The sequence below is a fragment of the Ailuropoda melanoleuca genome, chromosome 2 (genome assembly GCF_002007445.2).
Source record: "Ailuropoda melanoleuca isolate Jingjing chromosome 2, ASM200744v2, whole genome shotgun sequence".
Taxonomy (NCBI): Eukaryota; Metazoa; Chordata; class Mammalia; order Carnivora; family Ursidae; genus Ailuropoda; species Ailuropoda melanoleuca.
In genome coordinates, this window is record NC_048219.1 from 174,597,648 (window position 1) to 174,623,016 (window position 25,369).

The 25,369-nt window shown below is 33.3% G+C and overlaps 1 protein-coding gene across 5 annotated transcripts in view; it reads right to left on the bottom strand.

The window, feature by feature from the left end:
- Positions 1-25,369, bottom strand: part of ERBB4 (erb-b2 receptor tyrosine kinase 4) — a 1,065,595-nt gene that overhangs the window by 184,717 nt on the left and 855,509 nt on the right. For all 5 annotated transcript variants that reach the window (XM_034655108.1, XM_019802141.2, XM_019802140.2 and 2 more), the window contains 3 exons: positions 10,545-10,677; positions 5,506-5,628; positions 2,023-2,121 (listed from right to left, as the gene is read on the bottom strand). In XM_034655108.1, the coding sequence (XP_034510999.1) occupies positions 2,023-2,121; positions 5,506-5,628; positions 10,545-10,677 (355 nt within the window). The remainder of the gene's footprint in view (positions 1-2,022; positions 2,122-5,505; positions 5,629-10,544; positions 10,678-25,369) is intronic.

Here is a 25,369-nt window from a genome sequence, read left to right on the forward strand (position 1 = left end):
AGGTGTTTCTGCCTGATATTTATTGAAATTGCCAATAGCAGTCCACCAATCTATTAATGACTTCTAGCATCTATCCACAAGGTACGAGAGGCTCAGTCAAAATATTTTCCCTAATATTTTTCTAACTTTTTGAAAGAACATACTGTTTGGAGTCTGTTGGTCACCTGATTTATCAACCATTTAGGAAAATGACCCTTTTCATGGCTCAATCAGAGCCTCATCTAAAATTCAGTAGAAATCTAAGACTTCAAGCTGCCATCCCCAATCTTGTTTCCATGGGAATAGACTTCAGATCAGAGAGAAAAAAAAAAAAAAAAGAATGGATGGGGTTAGGAGCTTTCAAATAATCATTCAAAATCATGATGGAGCTTTTAGAGCTTCTTTCTTAGGTGATTATTTTGTAGCTTCTTAACCCCTTTTTGCCAGCCTGTTTCCATGGAAATATGACAAAAATGGCTGTCCAAGCCTCCAGTAGAGATTATTAGCATTCTTGTGAATTTCAGCATTGGCTGCAGTCTAGGCTGGGCAAGACCTTTTTTTTTTTTTTTTTAAATATTAGTTTTANAAATATCAGTTTTACATATTAACATACACTGTTTATATTCATTGTCCTCTTTCTTCATAATTTTCACTTTGAAAATTCCCTTCACAACTATACTCCTATAATCAAGATCAAATTGATTGTGACATCACCGAAAAAGTTTTCAGTTTTACATTTTACTGTATGAGCCAGGGCAGGTAGCTAAGAGTGTGTCAGAACTTTTAGACACCTGCAGAAGGAAACACTATTTAGTTACAGGATTCAGTGTCTGTCAGGTGTTGGTAGATAGTAACAAGGGTGGTGTTCAAAATACTTAGCAACTGGGAAGGTACAGCACCAACTGATCAGAGCAGCTGGCCTGTACCAGCTAATTATCAGCCCTATTATCTAATAACCAATACATAGTTGAACTAAAAGCAGCCCTATATAAGAGAGTAAGCATTAGACCCAAATAAATTATCCAAAGCCAAAAACTGAGCTCCTATACCACTTATAAAAGAGCTTATAAGAGAAACTGGGTAGAAATATATAGCAATCCATCTTTAAAAATCAAAGTGCATGTGCTTGCATCATTTTTCATATTAAGGTCATTTGAAAATCAAAATCATTCTTATTATTGAAGACATTATGCTAAACGAGAAAGAATATATATATGGGTCTTTGACAGAACCTCTGGCAAGATATCTTGTGTTGAATGTGAAAAAATAACAGTGCACTACATAGTATTTTATCCGTCCAACCTTCTGAAATTTGCTGAACAGCTCAATCTACACTTTTTGCTAGGGGAAATCTTAAAGTTCTGATTGACCTTATAAAATATTTTTATTCTTCAGAACTCTCTTATTATTTTTCTATAGTTGGAGCTTTTTACCCATAAGGTTTGTCTTCTGAATTTTGAACTGAAAAAAGTAAATTTCAATTCGTAATTATCTGACTTAGGTAAGTTCCAAATTTAAATTTAACACTAACTTACTATAGAAACCAATCTTGATTGATGTTTTCTGTTAAGTAGATCATAACAATAATAAAATACAGCAGCCCAATTAATTTTTCAGATCATCCTTCCTACTCCCAAATGCAATTTGCCTTTCTTTGGCATAGTGGTTAAATACAAAGCCCTTGAGAGCAGGATTTGGTTTCCAGGCTTTCAGCCTTCAATTTGTTTGTGTAAATAAAGTTTACTGGAACACAGTCATACCCATTCTTGTGTTTCGTGTTTTTAAATGTCTATGGCTGCTTACCTACTAAAATGATGGAGTTGAGTAGTTTCCGCAGAGACCACAAAGCACAAAAAGCCTATTTATTCTTTGGTCCTTTAAGTGAAAGTTTGCTGACCCCTGCTCAAGGCTTTAATTGTAGAGTATACTATTTCTGGAGAGGAAATTTTGTAAGTAGTGAAGTTTTTCTTTTTTTTTTTTTTTAATTCTAAAAGCAATCTATTAATAATGGAAAAAATGTGACTGCTTGGTGTCTATACTTACATCCATGAACTCTACATTGGCTTTGGGACCAGTTGTTTCATTAAGAATCTTAATAGCCACAGGAATCTTTACTGTTTCTCCTTCAGGTACCCAAATACCCTTTGGGGGAAAAAAAAAAGCACAGTAAATCTATATGAAGATATACAAATTTATACCAGAAACAAAATATGATTTAACCAATCTATTAACTTCTTAAAAAAATAATTTAGAGTTTCTATATTCTTTTATTCAATCAACAAACATTTATCTAACACCAGTTATATGTTACAAGTTACTTAGCAACTTTGTTGTCTGCTTTCATTATCTGAAGATGGATCATATATTTATTCTGCTTTTAAGGTGTTTACTATTATAAAGCATTGTTATTATAAAATTCAATTTGTATGTGTGAAAAAGGCTTTCAATAGTGACAAAAATGAAATAAGATATAGTAATATTAGATTTGGATGATATATCAACTTCTTAAGACTTGGAGAAAACTCTTCTAATTTTTGATCTTCAATTGTCTGATTTGTAATTTAGAAGATTGGGTTAAGTAATGTTGGAGGTTCTTTTCAGCTTTCATATTACCTAATTATTCTGCAACTAAGACAAATAAAAATACAGAAGAATATATTCTCATGTTCCTAAAGTTCGGATTGATTTAAGAATTTGTTTTCTAAGGTGATTATTTAAGAATTAGTTTTCAAAGGCAAGTACTAGGGAGTGCTGAGCACATATTAATTTATTTTTATTATCAAATATTGTGTATGTGTGTGCCAAGGATTTTTATTATCTCTGACTATAAAATATCTATTATGGTCATAGCCAGTTCTCGCTTCCTACAAAAATATAATATCTGAACAGGATCTACACGCTGGGAAAGTATAAAGTAGGTAGAGCTTGAGTCGAGTACAACATTAAGGTAAATAACAGCATTTCTGAGTAGATGATTCAAACATTTAAATTAGGACAATAATTTTGATAAGACATAGGAGGATGCATCAATTATATAAGAATTTTTTTAAGCATATTGTCCCAAATGAACACAGAAGCAAGAAAATCTCAAATTTTAATTTATTAGCCCTGACATAAAAAAAAAAAAGTCTTCTTAGTCCAGTTTTAACATTAAAATGAAAGGGGAAAAAATCTCTTCTAAAGAGAACATCTTTAGTTTTTCTTAATATCAGTTGGTTGTAAACTAAAGAAAAAAAATGTTTTTCACTTTGCACTTCTATGCTAAAACATATATGTTTATGTTATTGAAAGTTACAATAATATAAGAAGAGACCTAAATACAAGAATTATTAAAGTCAGATTAATACGGGGAAAAAAGGCTTTAACTATTAGAAGGTGAATTTAAGAGCTATGTTCTTCTTAAAGTGAATAGGGAAACCTATGTGTCAAATAAAAAATAAGCCAAGTTCCTTGTGGTATAATTTTTTTTTTAATTACTAACGCAGAAATGGGGAGGGGGAGCTCAAGATCCATAGGCTACATTTTCTTACTGATAGTATCTAGGGTAGAGAACACGCTCAATATTATTCAATAAAGTAACCACAGGGGGTTACTTTATAAAGATATAGCATCAATATTAAAATATTCCTGAAGTATACTTTTGAAATACAAATATGAATTCAGTGTGAATTAATTTATACTGCTTTTTAAATAAGAATAGTCATTATTTTCTAGGCCTGACCAGACAAAAATTCAACTACACTAATATCCATGGTATTGGTTCAAATCTTTTATGCTTAAACACAGCGTATCCCTAACCAGGAGAAAAATCAACCAATTAATTAGCTAATCTAATTTGCATTTCTGTGGTCAAGGATAGTTCTTTATGGCTTAAAACAATATGCGTTGCTAAGAACTAATATATTAATTAAAACTTAGGATCAACCATACACACTGTAGGTATAAAATTCAAACATACTTATGGAACTTTCAATACAAGTAATTTCAATAAAGGTACAATGCTCATGGACAACAGGCAAATAGTTGTTCATAATACAAACATTTATAAAGCTTTATAATTAAATGTCTAAACGGATAATTTTTCCCTGCTGAGGTCACTAGATCATATTTATTGTTGAGTTAAATGGTATCCATGATTTAAAACAAAATTCACTTTTTAGACCATACCATCTTTAAAATAAAAGGCAGATTAGATGGTAGGAACAATCCAAAATTGAGTTATCTTTGAAATGGAAGTCCATTATTTCCAGCATAATATAAATAGAAAAACAAGGTAAGTTGTATTTCTTCGAACGTACAAAGAATTTGAAGACTAGAAAGCACCGAGTCAGCCTGGAATAGTTTCTATTCAAATTAGGTGCTCGATTAATAATTTTGAGTTTAACTGAACAAAATATGTATACTAAGAGATTAAGAAATTTCTGTATTTTTGCCTTAGAATAAAATAATTTTATTTTAAAGGGATTAAATTATTTTGGGAACACTCGGGAGAATATTAAGGTTTGTATTCTAATTGTTGACATTTTTGTTAAATAAATTATTTGTTTTAAGTAGGAAAAATGAATATTTTAAAGTGCAAAATTTCTAAGATCCAGTCTATTTTAACAAAAATGTTTGTAAAAATTGCAGGCATGCATATAGCTTTAAGAAATACATAAAACTATCAAAGTAAAATTTGGAGATGTCAAAATGTACATTACAAGAAGGATTTAGCACTAAGCCAGCAGAGTTTCTTATACTTGTTACTTACATTAAAAATAAATTTCACCGCAATTAACCTTGGGCCTGGCCTTTGAATTGGTTTTATAATTAAGTTAACTAAGTAAACATGCAGATGACATTATCTGAACTTTGTCTTTCCAAAAATACCTCTCTCATTGGAAACCAATGACTTCACTCTTCATTCTATCTAACCTGAATTTCACAAATCAAGTCACTTTTTTAGTTTGCATAAAATGGTGAGGACATCAAAACTGAAAATTTTCTGCCTAATCAGATCTGTTAACAGGTAGGCAAAAAAGTGTTTTAGGAGTTAATCCTATCCTGTTAACGTCATCACCTTTGTATAGATCCTAAAGAGATAGGCCTTGCCATCCTGATGGGGAGCCATGGGAATTAAAGGGCAGAAGAAAAGAAGAGCAAGGATTACTGCATATCGCTCAGGCCTGTCTGGGATTCCATGAGGCACACTGTGGAGAGGGAAGGGAAATGGGCTAGAGCTGTGTCTATTGGATAAGGACAAAATTTGCCAACAGGGAGAGGAGATCAAAAGCCGATCAGAAGGGCGCGGAAAGAAAGACTATATAGTGTGCTCTTTGTGCTAGTTTCCTGCTTTCTCATGCCGGTTTTTATCCCAGCTTGCTCAACAAAAATGAATGAATTCATTTGCGCAGCAACTGCTCAATAGGATACAGGTTCTCCTCTCTGAATATTAAAAGGAAATGAGGTTGGCTAGAGCAATAACTCTGGCTATTAAGACAAGTCTGAAACAAAAATAACTGGTGGTATGGTTATTTTTTTACTTACCTTATAAACTGTTCCAAAAGCACCTGAGCCGAGTACTTTCACTCTTTTGAGCTCAGTTTCTTTTAAAATACGAAGTTGAGCTTGATTGGGTGCCGTACCACTGGGAGTTAAGGGTTCTACTAACTACAAAACAGAAAGAACACGGGTTCTGTAGCTTTCAGTTCTAGTCAGTGCCTCTCCCTCTTCCTCATACATACCAAAAAACACACAAGCACGCTTTCCTTGACAAACAATACTTTTTGTCCTCTGGATCACTCACTATTCCCTCAGAGTCTATCCTTTCTCTTCTCATGCTTTTTGCCTGGGTGAACACAAGTATAAAATTGTGCCTACCTTGAGGCATACTAAGCTAGGAGATTCCCCACCCCCACCCCTGACTTTAAAGAAATTTAGGACAATTAGGGGCTCTTAATCCTACTTTTGAAGCCCTTCCAGTTTTGGCCTCTCCAGCTAAGACTCAGATCTTAGTTGTGTCCATGTACCCTAGCAAAGTTTTCTTTCTTGTTTTAGGAGACTTGATACGTAGAAAAATAAAATCTAGGAAGCCAGGACAAATGCGTNATAGAAAAATAAAATCTAAGAAGCCAGGACAAATGCGTCAGAAGAGAAGAAAGTAAGTTAGCACAATGCCAATATCCCAGGACAGTGCTTCTAAAACTTTCATGTGCATTTGAATTACCTGAGATTCTTGTTAAAATGCAGATTTTAGTTCAGTAAGTCTAAGGTTGGGGCTGAAATCTACATTTTTGCAGAACTCCAGGTGATAGCTATTTATGACGATGGTCCTTGAACACATTTTAAGTAGCAAGGCCCTAGAGTACTTTACAGATCAAATATTCTAACATTCTGTGAACTGATTCTAGATCATAAGTGGATGCTATGGAATGCACAGGGATAAAATAGCCACGAGCGGGAAAGTTTCACTAATTTTGGCTTCCTGGAGGAGGCACACTTTAGAATTGGTCTTGAGGGGGCGCCTGGGTGGCTCAGTCGGTTGAGCCTCTGACTCTTGGTTTGGGCTCAGGCCATGATATCAGGGTCCTGAGATCAAGCCCCATGCCAGGTTCCGTGCTCAGTGTGGTCTGTTTGGGATTCTCTCTCTCCCTCTCCTTTTGCCCCTCCCCCTGCTCACCCTCTCTCTCTCAAAAATAAATGCATACATATATACATACAGTCTTTACAAAAATAAATAAAATTGTTCTTGAGATAATAAAAATGGATTGACATGGAGGAGAGTATTACCATTGTGAAGAACAGTTTGGACACAGCATCAGGAAGAAAGAGGAAAACATAAAGCAGAATACATTAGGGGGTGGGACAGGTCTGAAGGATGAGATTAGGGTGGGAAATACAAGATTATAAAGTGGTCTGGGTGTGGCCAAAAGGGATAAATTCAGGTAATTTTAGGTGTTCAGTTTATTTGCCATTCATCCAGAAAGGATGAATAAGTAGGGGAAAGGCATGTGAATGTGTACCTTTCTTGCCTATGTGAGAAAAAACAGAACAAAACAAAGTGTAAACATGAGAGAAACTATGGGTACCAAAAGTCTATACCTTACGTTAAAATTTTAGGTTTTTATCTATGCTTGGGTAAAAAAGCAAGTGAGAGAAATAGAAGTTTCTTTTTTTTAAGTTAAATAAAGGAACTAAACTTTAAACTCAGACAAATAGCTTGCTCTCTCTCAGCATAAGGAAATAATTAAAGGCAACTCCTACTCAAATGGTCTTGAAAGCCATCACAGTATTTCACAGTGTCTGTTTACAATGCTAAGTGCACTGTGACCCTGTGGCTTGGTTATTATTATGCCTTTGTGAACATCATGGTCTGCTTAAGTAGCTGAACAGAATCTTGAATGTAGATAAGTGTAGTAATAGTTGGCAAGAATTTGGAGAAGATGATAAAATTATCAATAAATTTAGGCTCTTGTCTAAAAGCTTGACAACAATTATGTTTCCATTTCATTTTCAAATTTACATTTTTAAAAATGCATATAAAATCACATAAAATAAATCTCAGAAAGAATTACAAAATCCTTTGCAAAACTGGAAAAATTCCATCAGAGAATCTCCTTAATTTGAATCCAAATCTGCGATGCAGAATTTACTTAGTAGACTTTGATACACTATATGTATATAATCAGGAACTTTAATGAATTATTTTTTTTTTTTATTTTTTTTTTAAAGATTTTATTGATTTATTTGACAGAGATAGAGACAGTNTCCAAATCTGCGATGCAGAATTTACTTAGTAGACTTTGATACACTATATGTATATAATCAGGAACTTTAATGAATTATTTTTAAAATCACATAAAAACTTATATAAAAGTCATATGCAAGATTGGGGACTAGATTTCAGCATTTTGGGCCATATATATATATATATATATATATATATATATATATATATACACATATATATGCTTTGGCATATAATATGCCATAATTCCATATTTTGAAACCCTCACAATTGTACCTGCAATGTTTAGTCTTCTGTAATTTACTTAGATATCACTTAAAAATTTATACAAACACATTTTTCCAGGAATTTGAGAATGATACCTTTAAAAGAAACATTGTCTCATTTTGCAAACCAGTATGGCAGAAAGGGTGTCAAGTTTAAATCTATAGGTTTGTACACTAGTACTGTCACTTACAGGCTGAGAAAGCAATTTACCCCTCTTAATACCTTATTTTCCACCTGTGAAATAGGTACAGCAATAATTACCATGGAAGACTGTCAAAGGATGAAATGGGATGTAACATAGCTGAAAAACTTTGGAACATTGCTTGCATATTGTAGGTGCTGAATCTGTCACTCTTAAAGGGATAGGATCAAGTCCCATTAATGNAGCTGAAAAACTTTGGAACATTGCTTGCATATTGTAGGTGCTGAATCTGTCACTCTTAAAGGGATAGGATCACGTCCCATTAATGCTTTCTTTTCTTTTTTTTTTTTTTAAAGATTTTATTTATTTATTCGACAGAGATAGAGACAGCCAGCGAGAGAGGGAACACAGCAGGGGGAGTGGGAGAGGAAGAAGCAGGCTCATAGGGAAGGAGCCTGATGTGGGGCTCGATCCCATAATGCCGGGAATCACGCCCTGAGCCGAAGGCAGACGCTTAACCGCTGTGCCACCCAGGCGCCCCCCATTAATGCTTTCTAATGACAGTATCCATCAAAGCATCAAGCTTACAGTGCATCTTTTAAGTGTATGTTAAAAAAAAAAACCATATTTTCTACTTTTACGCATGTAACAGAAGACAGACAATCTGGAGAAATATGATTTTGGAAAAGCATATTAACTCTAAGTACATTCCAACAATATATCATGCTTTAACAAGTTTTTCACATCTGAGACAGATTTCTAGCTTTAGTATTTAAGGATTTGAGTTGATCCTCTTAAGAATTCCTTTTCTGTTTAGATGATAGAAAATCATAGTTATTTACTTTTATTGAAAGATGGGAATCCTACAATTATCTAATTTAGTGCTAAGCAATAACTTTTTATAAAAAATAGAATCTGCTTCTAAAACCAATCAGTATGTGTTTATTTAGTAATGAAACGTCAATTTGAAGGACATTCCTAGAAAGCACCGTATTAAAAAAGAAAATAAAACAATTGTTTTTATAGCCATGAGACTTTCCTGCATGTGGTTAAGGGACAGAATTCCTTTCCTATTTATTCAATCACCTCAATGTCCATTGCTGTTCCAAGCCCTCAGTTCCTCTCTAATTTACTTCACTTCTTTGACTTTTCTCCACGACTGCCCCAAGTAGGCCATGAGGAAGAATTCTATCTGCCTTCAGCATCCTAGCTATACTGAAAATATGCACAGCATATGTGTTGTGTCCAAACTTGTATTCACGTGTGCAAGGTTGAAAATGATCAAGTTGAACTTTTGTAAACATCCAGCTCAAGTAAAAATTACTACTACTTTTTCTCATGTACATAACTGACTACCTATCTTATGCTTGAATATCTCTATCGATAAAATAACCCATTCTAATTTTAGACAACTCCAATTCTTAGACATTCTTTCCTGCATGGAACTAAAGTAGCTTCCTGAACATTTCACATGATTCTTCTATCTAGTTTCAACTTCTGGAGGAAGAGAGCTAAAATTTAATTCATGATCAGTTTGCAAAATTTATGAGTGAATATTTTCATTCCTGTCAGTGTTAAAAGGAAAAGTCAGACTGTCACACTGACAATGAGCAAAAAAGCAGATCCAGAGAAGACTAAGTCTCAGAACAGAATTGCTCTGAGTTGTTCAGACAGCCATGGATGTGTGTATCAGGAGAAAGAAGGTAAAGTGCAAGCTGAAAAGGATCTGGCAATGCATAGTTTTTCTGTAATTGTTTTTCCCCTGTAACCTACACAGTGAAAACTATCACCTTGCATGGTAGAGAACTCAGTGTGGCAATATAAGAGAAATTATAATAATTTGTTGGCAATTTACATATTCACAATAACTAACATGCATAACATGAAATGCTTCCCATAAATTGTGTGGTAAGGTCTGTGCGATTACAATAGGAAGCTTTATCCTGTAAGCTCAGCTTTTCACTGATATAATGGGATCAGTGGCGACCAATTTAATGACCCTAATTAAAGCATAAATTGCTTGCCTATCTGGCTTTATTTTGAATCAGAAAAATTCTAACATTTTTCCAGTTCTGCTGTTGAGATATCCTCTACCCAGATGTTTTCTAGTTCCGCTACTGTAATATCCTAGAACTCTAGTGGGATTCCTCCTCCAAAAGAAACAGATATGTCTTTTCAATAAGATCTGTCATTCAATCAGATAATTTCCTTGACCTCCACCATTTGTCCTCTTTAAGCTATAAAACTGCCTTGACTACTTTTACTATATACTCTGATTTTTCATCAACTCTGTATAACATGCTATAAACTTTAAACCCTCAGCAGGAAATTGAACAAAGTTTTCACTTGGATTAAAAAACCGAGTATCATCTAAACCTTCTAAACCTAACAAAAGTCCCTAAACGCATGGAGAACAAATAAATACCACACCTCTGTTTCCAGAAATCTTCTTAAGGCTCTTTTCTTTTTGATGCTCTTCCTTCTAACATAAACTGCAAATGTTAGACCCACGATGACCAAGATGAAGAGCCCGCCGATAACTCCCGCTGCAATTAGCGGAGTTCTGCCCACCAGAATGAAAAAGAAGAAGGAAAAAAAATTAAGAAGGGAGACAAGACAGAGGGAGAAAAAGAGCAGTTGTGCAATACATTATCCACACATTACAAGTCTAGTCAGTTAGAAGAAATACAAATAAAAAACGCATTAGAGCCATCACAAAATTTTTGAGGGAATAAAAACTATGCCCACGTTTTGTTTTGTTTTGTTTTTTAAATAATAAACCATGCACATACAAGTAATCTTTGGAGATGAGTGGCCACAGCATGCTATTTAACAACAACAACAACAACACAAAATAACACTTGGTAACAGAATGAAGAACACGTGTCAAAATGTTGATACACAAGCATTTTAAATTATTTTCATTTTACTTTTTCTGTAAATAAATGGAAATATATTTTAATAATATTGTTGTGGCATTTTCAACATTTTCTCTAAAGTAGGCTTTCTCAACAGTGGCACTATTGACATTTTGGGCTGGGCACTTGTTTGCTGTGGGGGACTGTCTTATGTATTTTAGGATGTTTATCAACATCCTTAGCCTCCATCCACTAGATGCCAGTAGCACCCCATCCTCCAGTCATGACAATTTCTCTAGATACTGTCAAATGTCTGCCAAAATCACCCCCAACCCCCTCTCCCCCCACTTTGAGAACTAATGCTCTAAAGCAAAAAGGCATGGTCTGGAGACACATGACCCGCACAACTCCGGAGCAGGAGGGTACCAGTAAGAGAGATGTATTGACAAAAGCGCTGTTTCAAACTCTGGCTAGGCATCTGTCCTGGGATAAAGGGCAGGAAAAAACCCAAAGAATTGGGTCAGACAGGTTCTCAGAGTTATAATGACAGGAGAAATTATGATTATCAAAAGTGTCCCTAAGCATCATATACCCATAAAAGAGGTCTACACATTAAGTACTACATTAAAAGGGGGTTAGAAGAGATTCACTAGAGATTTATATTCTTAAAGTGTTTCTCTAATACATTGTTAGCTAAGATATAATTTTGAAACTAATCATTTACTGTTTTCTAAGATAAATTTTTTCCTTGCTTGAAAAGTGATATTTATGGTCTTAATTTCTTGTTCTAGAGTAGAGTAGTATCTATGAACTTTCTGTGGTCAGAGCCCTGACGTGCATTAATTTCATACGTCATAACAAAGAGCCCAGAGTAAAACACATAGGTGTTACCTAATATATATTTGACCATGAAGCCATGACAGATACGAAAACAAAACAAAAAAAGAACTTCCCGAATGTCCATGCTTTTCATAGTAGAGTATTTTATATCTTATATTCCTATTTGCAGAAGAATCTACTCTGTACGACTACATTCTTTTAGAAAAAAAAAATTACTTGCTCTTGCAAAATAAACTTTTGCTGAAAGACACATCAGAAATAATGATAGTGGATGATCCTAAATAAAATTTTTAAATTTTAAAGAGCTCTTGAATAAAATCTGTGTCACGTCTATAAATGAAGCCATGCCTTTTAAAGATTATGACTGTTATATTGCCATATAAAACTACAGAAAAACCTTAAGAAGTATTTCATCCTAAAGGTTGTTTCCTGACAGCCGAAAGTACTATGGCATACTGGAATGTTGCTATAATTCAACTAGATTTTCCTAAATGGAATTTTATAAAGATATAAAAATCTACGCTGAGAAAATTAAAGTGTAGTATGGCCACAAACTCATCATTGTGATGTGTTTTGGCGTGTGTAAGATCGTATTTTTGAGCATGGCAGTTAAATATGTATTTCAAAAAATATTTTAAGTTTTCAGTCCAAGGCGTAATTTCCAGTTCAAGTCCTAACATATCCCTGAAAAAGCCATTACTACACAAAGGGTTGTATTTTTTTTCTTCGACCCAATATTTTTATTGCATAGGATATATGTATGACTGAGAATAGTACTCAACACTTTGTTAATTGTAGATTTAAACTAAACTCTAAACTTCCTCTGCTTATCTATTTTGCAAAAGAATAAGTGGCATGAATTTATGAAAATATATGTCAATGTCACTGTAAATTAACAGAAAATGCTCTATTTTATTTTTGTTTGTTTTCCATTTTAAGAAGAATCATTCTTAATAGAACAAAATAAGACCTCTGCCTTCACTTTTTCCATTTAATTTGGGTGGCTATCAACTGTCATGCCATTACTACTTAGTTAGGTCAAGGCAATGCACATAAAACACTCAAAAACTTAATAGACAGTAATTTCTATGTTCTTCTAGTTAGCATTTACTGTCAATATTTTCCCATGGCAGTTCCTTGGTGGGCTTCCATTTCTTTACCATTTTTCTTCTCTTACCCCCTGCAGGAGCGGTAGAGGTACAAACAACCTGAAGAGGTAAAGAACTAGTTTCTACACCTAAAAATCGTACACAAATGTTTTGTTGGACTTTTTAAGTGGTCAAATTCTTCATATTTCAGTAGAATTTACTCTTGAAAATTAAATCATGAACCATAAGTAAACAACCAGTCAAATTGAGAAGGGGGAATATTCCAAAAGTCAACATGTATGCTCTCTTTTATAAGTGAATATGAAAAATAAGGTACTGGTGTTGATTAAGAAGACTTACTAGTTATAACAACAAGATGTGAAATGCAATCCTGGACTGGACCTTAGTTTGGACAACCATTTGTATAGACATTTTTTAGGTAACTTGAAAAGTTTGATTATGGCTCAGGTAATAGATGAGATAAAAATGTACTGCCATGGAAAGATGCAGGCTAGAAACTTAAAAGATTGGGTTAGAAACAATAGAATCTCAATAAGAGAAAAATCCATACATGCACAAGTATGTGCATACGAATATCTAGAATATACATTAAGACACTAAACGGTACTTGTCTTTGGATAGTATGACTATAGTGCTCTTATTTTTGTATTTTTACTAATGGGTATTTTCTAATTTTATACAATGTATTTATATATTCTTTGAAATAAAAGTTTGTTAAATTTAAGAAAAAAGCAGAAAAATAAATCACTGTCTTAAAGTTTAGTTTTATACTAATGGCCTTGTTTTCTTTTTTTCCTTGACTGTTTACTTTGCATTTTTTCAATTAATTCACTTTGCTATCCCCGTCACTTTTATGATGTAAGTACTTCTGTAGATATTTTCTATTAATTATAGTTTAATGCATCTGAGGCATTTATCACTCACTATGTACAATTAACAATTTGCTTCAGAAAGCCAACCTAATCTGAAGTTAATACTGTTTACACATTTCCTACTCCCCGCAATTCTGATGATCCCTAGATATTTGTAGGTGTAGGATAGATGCCCATTTTTTCCTGAGAGTTAATGCTTCAGCTCCTATGAGGACCCTTTGGATAAAGAGGAGATAGCTACTTAAGTTACTTTTTAAAAATTGCTATATATCCTTCCTAGGTATAATGCTGACTATTGACAACTAAGCTATATTTCTGAAAGAAAGTGTTTCGTTTTACACGTGAGTCAGAGTAACCTCTTAAAAAGCTGAGATAGGACACTGTTAACAAGATCATAAGGGTCAAACACTAAGGGACCTAGAATACTCTGTCATTCCGTATCTGTTACAGGAGTATTGTTTGTTGTCATTTGCCTACATATTAAAAAGAGATGGAACCCCTAAAATATAAAAGGGCATTTCAGGTGCCAATTCCAAGCTTAGATTAAAAGGATGTGATTAACTGATAATTTATCTTATTCTGTGATTTGGAGATACTATAATGAAAGAGATATTCTCCCACTATTCAAGAGCCTAATACAATAAAGATTCTGAATCACAAATGAACTTGGCTCATTTATCTAAAAAACATATAATTTAGTTTTCATAATTTCATTTAGAAGTTCAGAGACAACAGAATGTATTATATTCTGTAAGAGTAGTATATCCCAAAACTGTATTAGTCATATAATAAGATATATTCTTAACATTTATTGCTATATTTGAACCATGTTATTTCTCACTGGGGAATATAAAATGTGAGAGAATACATGAAACCTGATTTTATAAACATCCAAATATTCTCCTTCATTGATATGTTTCTTTCCAGATCAGATCAGAAAAAAAAATGTAGTAAAATAAATATAATTTATGATTAAAACTCAATGGCTCTAAAACTATTATACCACTTTCCATTTAATGTCAAGGACAGATTATCTTCCTAAAAATATACAGTGGTATTTTTTTTTAAATTGTAAACTACGTAAAACTGGTATTTTGACTAATATAGTCATTGCAAAGAATGCTAAATCTATAAGATTCCATTATAGGTTTATCACCAAATAAAAGGATTTTAATTTAATGTTGTAGGTATATTTTTCTTTATTTCTTGAATACAGAATAATTTTCAATACAGATAAGAGAAATAACCAGAAGTCCTATAAAACACCAATGGCATAATTTACAACCAACAATATGACTTTAAATCAGTGAGCTCCATTTTTGGAAACGTCTAAATTAAATTAAATAATGTGGAGATGGGTTTCAGGATTCACTGGGTCAGACAGAGTGGATTCACTGCTTATTTATAGGTACTAAATGTTAAACAGAATTTTTAAAAATTTAAATAGGAAGTAAAAGCAAACAAAAACAACAGGCTAGTCAGATAATTTGAACAGGGCATTTTTGTATAAAACTTTAAGTAAAATGGTGAAACATTATTATTTTTTTTTTGGTTTACCTTTCAAATCTGCATGATTTTTCCTTAGAGTGGCATATTGTGCTTGAAAGAGGCTTCAGACCAATCTGAATTTTAATTATATGTCTGCCTATAACTAGTTGTGAGTGTAGTTCTTCTGTCAAGTAACTCAGCTTAAATACACATAAATACATTCCTCACCTAAAGTAATAAAAAATAAACACAGCAGGGAACTATCTATTCCTTTTTACATTTCTGAGCTCTGATAAATTTGCCTCTAGATCCTACCAAATAAATAAAATTTAATAATTAAATAAAATATCTTTAAGCATTTGTGAATCATATGCCTCACTTCAGCCAGGACAATCTATATTTGTCCCAGTGTAAATCTCAATAGTACCCCACAGACTCTCAAAAGCGGCCCTGTGTGAGCAATAAATCAAATGTTTACCTTAACTTTAGTCCAATTTCGAGGAACTAGGATACCTCAAGCTAACAAGTCTTTACGTGTAACAGTTACATCAGTTATATATAACACACATCTAAAAGTGTGTGCGTGTGCACATTGTGCATGTGTATACTTACACACATTCATACAAAAGGACAACAGTATTAACAAGTTTTCCTTGCTAGGAAGGTATATTAATCACTGCCTGTAATAATCATATATGTAACTTAAATGGTTGTTTCATAAATGAGGGTCAGATGTTATGATTCTCTGTAATTTTATATCTTCGTTAGAAAATATAATTAGATAAGATGGGCTATCATCTTGAAACCTGTCTTCCTTCTGAAAATCTTACAGTGGCAATCAGACAAAAGTGTGACTCTGCCATGAACCAGAGGTTAAATCTATCATCAGCAATGCACTCCATGTTTCCTAATTTGCTCTTGCTATAAGAAAAATATAGTTGATCAGAAATATGTTGACTCCCCAATTAAAAAAAAAAGTTGACTCATTATTGAAAGAAAATTCTTAGAATCATTTGCTAACTGAGGTAAGGAATACAACTTTGGAAACAATATTTTCAATATTTTATTAGTTAGGTAAGCAGTTTAAACATAGCAAAAGTTCTGCTCAAATAAGGGGAACATGAAATTTGCCCGCCATCAGGTAAGGGACACCTGGCTGGCTCAGTCAGAAGAGGTACAACTCTTGATCTAGGGGTTGTAGGTTTGAGCCCTACATTGGGTGCAGAGATTACTTGCATAAAAATTAAAAAAAAAAAAAGAGAGACTGTCATCAGCTATTCAGGAGTTTTACAGTGCATATAGTGTCACTAACAATTCCCTTCATTTTCAGTGGGAAGTAATCTAAAACAAATGAAAATGTTAAAGACATTTTATTCTGATATAGAAAACATTTCCTTTTATAGAAGTAAATCAGAGACTTTTTTGGTCCTATATACTACCCTTAAGTTAAAAATAAATAAATAAATTGACTATAAGCTTTTGATTCTAATAATGATTGTATGTTTTTAAATTAAAATTTATTTTTACATACACTATAGGTATGTTTTTACTATAACTTTGCAATGTAAATCTTATAACCCCCGTATAAAATATAATGAAGTAGACTCTGAGAAAAGTTAAGACACCTAGAGAAGGTCAAACATTATAGGAATGCTAACATTTTACATCTTGGGGTCTCAAGTCCATGAATTTTTCAGCTATATTATGTTGTCTCCCTTTCCAAATTTGACTCATTAGAATTGTTTTTTAAGGCAGATTGACAAATCATATTTTTCTTCAATATCTTTTGAAAGTAAGTAATAGAAAATACACATAAATTTGCTTAGGGGTTCTAATAGACTCTTTGATTTTATATTTAGTTCTATCTTACTATTGTAATTCTCACTGGACTATCATTTTATCTGCCTTGCAATGTTCATTGTGGTTTCAGTTTATTAAATCCTTTATGCCTTTATTGAAATTTATAAGTGACCTTATTCTTTACTTACCTTCATTTTATTTTCTCAATGAAAAAACAGTTAAGAGGATTTTTTGGCTTATAAAAAAACCCCTGGATTTCCTTTAAAAAAGGCAAAGACAAGCAGTATCTATCATTCTAGTTATAGTGCATACTGCACTGACAGTCTGTTCAGTCTTCTCCGAAGAGGTTCAGATTTGAAACAAGAGACCTTGAAACACTAGGAAACATTGAAATTCCCCAGAAGACATTATAAGTGTTACTGCCTAGGGCAAGGAAAACCACATTAATGTTTGTTGTTTTTTTTCTCCTCCTACAAACTGTGCTTATGGTGACCCAGAATTCCACCTGCTCTATAAATATGACACATCTTTTCTTTTTGAGCACATATAAGTGATCTGGGTCAGACTCTGAGGTAGACATCAGTTGACAGTTACAGTTTTTACTTGATGAGACCTAGGGTGTTACAGTAGGTCTCTACCCTTTGATTACGATTCTGGATTCCTCGGGGGCTTGGGTGGCGCAGTCGTTAAGCGTCTGCCTTCACGGTCAGGGCATGATCCCAGCGTTCTGGAATCGAGTCCCACGTCAGGCTCCTCCGCTATGAGCCTGCTTCCTCTCCCACTCCCCCTGCTTGTGTTCCCTCTCTCGCTGGCTGTCTCTCTCTGTCAAATAAATAAATAAAGTCTGTAAAAAAAAAAAAAAGATTCTGGATTCCTTTTACTCTTAAATGTAACCAGAAATATAAGAGCTGAAGCAAATGAATCACAACATAGTCTCCCTCATCCTAAGCAAATTTGACTTGTCCTGTTGTGATAAGATAAATTTTTTCCCAATATTTTTTAGGTCTGTGAATGTTACAGATTATTTGATAAAAGAGTGTTGCAGAGTATTTCAGTAGAGATGTTGCCATTAAAGCAATATGCAAATATCCTCTAGATTCTTTTATCTCTCGGATTAGCCTCTGAGAAAAATTTCTAAGAGTTTAATGTAATTTCTTCCTTCTTTCTATTGGTGATTTTGTATATATCTACGGGTTTTGTTTGCTTGTTTGTTAAAATTTATAAGATAATGTACGTACTTGTAGATTTGATTTTGGGGGCAGACATTCTCATGCTTAAACACACCATTCTGAGGATATATATGATCCACTTATGAATTTCTTTTTTTTTCAGCTTTGTTGAGGTAAAATAGAAAAATGCCTATGGATTTCTACAAGTCAAGTGCTGAGAGGGAATTATATTAGAAAGAATTTTTCTTTCAGTAGGTTTTTTTAAGAACGAAGGTGAATTTTTGGCACTTAGATTTTTTTCATAGTTTACCTATTACACGGTATCAGCAATGTCTGTATCAGTACAGCACTTTTATGATCATCTGTATAGACAGTATATATAAATATGTTTAATGCCACAAACAAAATATTGTAAACATTTAATTACCAAATACATTATCTACTAAGTATTCCATTCTGTTACCTATTCATTACATAGATACGGTAATCTGGAGCAACATGCCAAAGGATTAAAAAATTGAGGATAAGGCTTTTACAACTTCAATCGTGTTTCCTATCAAAATTGTTTAACATGCGAAGGAATTTATTAGTTTTACAATACAGTAGATAATGGTACTTAAGCACAACTACAGAAGGGAAAGCAGGAGAGGGTAGGCACCATTCTCTGTTCACATATGTTAAGATTTTTCTTCACCTCAAAATCGTCATTCATTCTAAACACTGTAACTGCAGATAACCTGTGTTGTTAACAGAGATTATATTCTATTGGACAATTACATCTCTCTTTATTTATCAAAGCACTAGTCTGTACATTTGTGTCAGGTTTATTGGGCACAATTACATAATAGAGATTAAAACAGTCCCCTTTTCAGAGGATTCACAAACCAATTTTTTAAGTAATGATTTGACTTGTTCTCTTTATATACAATTTTGTACATAAAGCATCTAAAAAAAATTTAGTATGTTTTTTAGACACCCCAATTCTTGCCTTAGACTAAAAACTTTTTTTAAAAAGAAAACACAAAAAGGAAATAAAGAAATGTCTTTCTTAAGAAAAATTATTCCTTTTAATTTAGATGAAATGTTTTCTACTTTTTTTGCCCTGCTGGGAGGCCTTATTTCCTTTTTAAGGAGCCCTCCAACTGTTCTCAGAAGAATTGGCAGCCTTCATAAATTCTTAAGATTTGGATGAAATGAGATGGGGGAGACTTTGAGAAGCAGGTACAGTCATGGGGAAGATGCCAGGATTGGGATATCCACGTAGGGTCATTGAAATTTCTTGCATAATTAAATAACAAAGCTACTTTTACTAGGTGTTTTATGTGTGTTATGTCAAATAATTCTTCCAACATAATGGATTATGTGTGATGAATCTGAGGTAGGTTATACAACTTGCCTAAGGTCAAAAGCATCCTAAGTGGATAGTCAGGATTTAAATCTTGGCATGTTTACATTACATATGATTGCATGAGTATATTACATCAGTGGAACAGAATAGAGAGTCCAGAAATAAACCCATGCATATACGGTCCATTACTTATAACAAAGGAGCCAAGTATATAAAATGAGGAGAGGACAGTCTCTTCAATAAATGATGCTGGGAAAACCAGACAACCACATGCAAAAGAATGAAACTGGACCACTATCTTATACCACACACACAAAATAACTCAAAATGAATTACAGACTTGAATGTAAGAGACCTGAAACCATAAAACTCCTAGAAAAAAAAACAAAAATAGGTGATAAACTCCTTGACATAGGTCTTGACAATAATTTTGGATTTGACACCAAAACAAAGGTAATAAAAGCAAAAAACAACAAATGGGTCTACATCACACTAAAGCTTTTTCACCCCAAAGGAAGATATGAAAAAAAAAAAGGAAAAGAAAACTTACTGAATGAGAGAAAATATTCGTACATTATCATGATGAGTTAATATCTAAAATACATGAAGAACTAATATAACTCAATTTTAAAAATCCAATTAAAAAATGGACAGAGAATCTAAATATACATTCATCCAAAAAAAGATAGAGAAGGCTAACATGAAAAGATGTTCAACATCTTTAATCATTAGGGAAATGCCAATTAAAACAACGAGATATTATGTCATACCAGTTAGAATGACAATTATCAATAAGTCAAGAAATAACAAATATTGATGAAAATACAGAGAAAAGGAAACCCTTTCTCCACTGTTGAGTGCACTGTTGGTGGGAATATAAACTGGGGTAGCCATGCTGGGGTTCCTCAAAAAATTAAAAATAGAGCTACCATACGATAGAAAGCAATTCCACTTCTGGGTATTCAACTACAGAAAAAGAAAACATTAATTCAAAAAGATATATGTACCCCCATGTTTATTGCAGCATTACTTATAATAACCAAGATATGGAAACAATGTAAGTGTCCTTCAATAGATGAATGGATAAAGAAGATGTGGTATATACATACAATGGAATATTTCTCAGCCATCAAAAAGAATGAAATCTTGCCATATATAACACCTTGATGGACCTTGAAAGAATCACACTAAGTGAAGTAAGTCAGACAGAAAAAGACAGATACCATATGGTTTCGCTTATATGTGGAATCTAAAACAAAAACAAACAAACAAAAAACCCAAACAATAATAAAAAATGAGCTTATAGATACAGAAAACAGATTTGTAGTTGCCAGGGGTAGAAGATTGGGGGATGTAAAATTGGTAAAGTGTTAGGAGTCAAAAGTACAAATTTACAGTTATAAAATAAATAAATCATGGGGATATAATGCACAGCATGGTGGCTATAGTTAATAATACTGTATTATATATGTGAAAGTTTTTAAAAGAGTAAATCTTAAAAGTTCTCATCACAAGAAGAAATAATTTAGTAACTATATATGGTAACGGATGTTAACTAGACTTGTAGTAATCATTTGACAAAAATACATATATTGAATCATTATGCTGTATGTTGGAAGCTAATACAATGCTTTGTCAATTCTATCTCAAAAATGTTAAATGTTTAGAAAGAAGCAGTTTATATAATTTTTCTCCTTTTAAATAAGAGCAACAGACATTATAAAAGGTAGTATTTTAAAATTTCATGTACTTGAAAACTAAAAAAGAGCACACACACAAAATAGGTTAGAAAGATTGGTCTGGCAACAGGTGTAGGTAGATAAGAGGGGAAAAGAAGACATTTTCAAGACTAGTTAGCGGACTATTTTAATAGTCCTCATCAGTGGCAATGAGAGGCAGACTAGAGAAGTATAGAGGAAGAAACAGAGAAGTATCACAGTAGCAGAAAATTAAAAAGTACAAAGTCAACAGTGATAGGAGACAAAGGAGAGGTCCCCCACTTGGGTGAATGGAAGGCTGATGATGGCATTTACACACATGAGAAAATCAGGAGAATGACAACATTTGGAAGGGAGCAGTGTGGAGTTCTTCCGGATCTATGGATTTGAGGTGTGAAGGGTACACAGGTGTATCACCATCATTTAAATCTACTTTCAAATTTCCGTATCCACTTGTTTCCCCTCTAATTGCAGGACATACACCTGTGTTGATTTTTATTAATATCTTTATCTTTTTAACTAAAGGAAGTCACAGATAACATAATGTCATTTCCTTTGGATTTTTTCAATACTTTATTTTTTCCCTGGGAATGCTAAACCTGCAGAGGACGAAAAGCATGATTCCTGAGAGCTTTTTTCTTCTCATTTTCCTCCCTCTCTTTTTTCCTTTTGTTTTCCTGAGAGATTATTATTTTATATGGTTTGATTTCTCTCATTAAGGTGGATTCTGCTGTTTCAATGTTTTTGTTCATATATTTTCACTGACCTTTTGAGACCAATCATTTGCAGGCATCACACAGTTTTAGAATTTTAATACACTTAGAAATCCTGTCCATACTGTCGTACATGAAACACCTTTAACTTGGGTAGTACAGGCTGGAGTCAGATGCCTTCGCAAGCCTATAACGTTGTCCTTGTTAATTTTGAGCACTGATGGCATCCCCTTTTCGGAGAATTTAAAGTTTGGGGTGAAAGATTAAAACTTAGAGTTCTTCAGTTGAAAAAGATAGTTAAACATAACTATTTTGAAAGAGACCACTTCAGATTTTTTTGTGTGTGATATGGTAATTTTCATAGGAACAACCTTATGTTCCAGATATAAAGTACTAAGTGTTAATAAATGGCCTCAATTTTATTGCCATGCCTGTGACATAATTCATTACATTTTGCTATTGCATTTACAAGAGTATCTCTCCTTAGCACTATGTGTCTCTTTTATACATTCCCAGACTAAATGTGATTTCATTATGTATAATTGTTCCTCTTGGATTATTTTTTTTCATTTCTCAGTAAAGTATAAACCCCATGAGGGTAGGAACCATTATTTCTACTTTTTTTTTATTTCTCTATACCTTCAAATAACATTCTCTAAAAACTTCTCAATAATTATCATTAAATTAATCAAATAGCAAATGAGATATTTAGGTGATAGTACATTTAAGACAAGTGCAATTACTGCACTTGATGAGACTCTTCAAAATTTGGGACAGTTGTGGAAATATGTTTTTTTCCATTTATTTTCTAAATAGTTATTTGTAAATGCACATTTCAATTATAATCTCTTGATTCTTGAACTGATTCCCATCACATTTTTATTCTCTACCTCTCCATTAAAACAGCTCTTGTCAAAGTTACCAACAAAGTTCCTTATTGTCAAATCAGAGTCATTTCTTAGACCTAAGCTTAACCAATCACTTAGTAACATTTCATATGAGTGATCACATTTCCCTTCTTAAAACACTTGAATTCCATCACACCAATTTTCTCTAGTTTTTCTTAATCTGGCCAGTCCTTTTCAGTCCTTTTTGCTGCTTTGTCCTTACCTCTCTGACCTCTAAATATGGAAGGATCTCAGGACATAAACACTGGATTTCTTTCCTCCACTTACACATTTACTTCCTAGTGATATCATCCATCTCTTTATCTAAGTAATGATAAGTAAATTTATATCTCCAGTCGAGACCTCTTCTCTGAATTCAGGTACAGCTGACCTTTGAACAATGCAGGGGTTAGTGTCACTCACTCCCTCTGTACTGTTGAAAATTCATGTATAAAAATCAGAAGGAAGAGAAAATACATTTACATAGCATACCTTAAAAAAATCCACATGTAAGTAGAACTGCAGAGTTCAAACCCACGTTGTTCAAGGATCCACTGTATATCCAATTGCCTATTTGACGTTTCCACTTAGGTATCTAACTTCTCAGCTTTAGCATTTCCAAAATAAACTTTCATTTCAACACCCCTTTCCTCCCCAAAAAGTATTCCCTGCTTCTCCCTGATTCTCTCCTATTTTGGCAAGTGTCAATTTTCTCTTTCCATTTTCCTCCATATTCCACATATTCACGCTAGCAAAAAGTTTATGAACACATAATCAGATTCTTGCTTGTTACTACTCATTTCTTCTTTCCTTAGGTCTAATCTATTGCTTTAAGGGCAAATATCTATTATTTCTAATATATAACATTTACTTCTAACATATACCATGGCATACACTGACTTCTAGTTTAATTTGCCTCATCTAGGAGTTCTAGAATAAAGTTATACTTTTAGGGTTTTTATTTACATGAGCAAAGTATAACTTTCAAATACCTTTAGGGAGGGAAATGACTATGTGTACATATTCAGAGCATAAAGGTAAAATAATGGGATTTCTATTTTTAAAAGCACAAATATAAGCTTTTTAAGTGTTGGAACGGTGTAATAGTCATCTTTATACTTCTTTGGAGGCCAGTTTATTGTCTCTTAAAAGGAAGCACTAAATAAATAATTGTTGCATGAATAATTAAATGAATAGTGTACTTTCATAAATAATTACATACTTTTTAAATGTTAAACCAACTCTTAAAAGAACATGGATTTTCAACAGTTTCAGAGCTTCCTATATATTTTTAAACTTAAAAAAAATAATTGGAAAATATTTCTAATGAAAAGAAAATGGGAAGAGGTATTTACTTAATGCTCCTCTGAAGCTGATACACATTTAATATTTGTTTATTCATGATTTCAAAATGTTGGCAAAATGGCATTTTCCCCAAGAAGTGGAAAAGCTAATCCTCAAACCAGTTTTTATTCTTGTTTGCCTGTTTTAGTTTAGTTCATCTCTCACCCCAAACCATACTGTGGAGAAGTCCTTGGTTGATTACCCCAACTGTCATTCTTCATCCCTGCTCCCTAACACCTTCAAATCTAGTGTTTTTTTAAGAGCTAAATAACTTCCCCATTCTCTCTGCACCTTGGTGTGAATGTATAGCAAATTTCTGGCCAAGGGAGGAAAGCAAACGTTGGCAAAAGGAATTCTGAGATAAAACAGGTACAGCTAATTGAACCCGTCCCTTCACTTCTGACCTTGGATGTAATGTTTAGAGCTGCTGCAGCCATCTTGCTACCAAAACAGAAAGATAAGAAAATGACATAGATTCTGGCCCTGATGTAACTGATCCATAGAACCAATGGCAACACCTCCCTCACTTCTAGACTTCTGCATTGTAAAGAATAGCACACAGAACTATTTGCTCAAACCACTAATGTTGGGTTTTATTTTACTTGCAGCCAACGACGACCTAACTTAAAAAGGAACTATGTCCAGATTTTCCAAGTTTTCTTTCTTTTCTTGCATTGAACTGTCAAATGCATTATCCCAAGATAATCAGATTTTTAAAAACAAAAGATGAAACAAATAGCCTTTCCCTTTCCAGATAACAGGGCTTTTATTATGTCTGCTCGGTTATCATAGTCTCTTAGTTATTTACTAGGCTGTACCTACATTAGTCTTGAGTGAACACTTTTTTGGGGGGAGGGGGAATGTCCTACACTTTTACAAGTAACACCAAGTAGAAGCTTGAAAAGCTTCTTCCAAAATGCAGTTTCTGAAACGTGTTATAATGAACAGCACAGCATGCTCATTGTCATCTGTTTTCAAGTTATGATAAAGTTCAAAAGTGGTAAAATGTTTTCCTAACTTACAAACCTCAAACAAATATTATACGGGAAGGTCAATAAACAGAACATAAAGAAAACAGAATTCTTCATTAGCATTTAACTTGGCAAAAC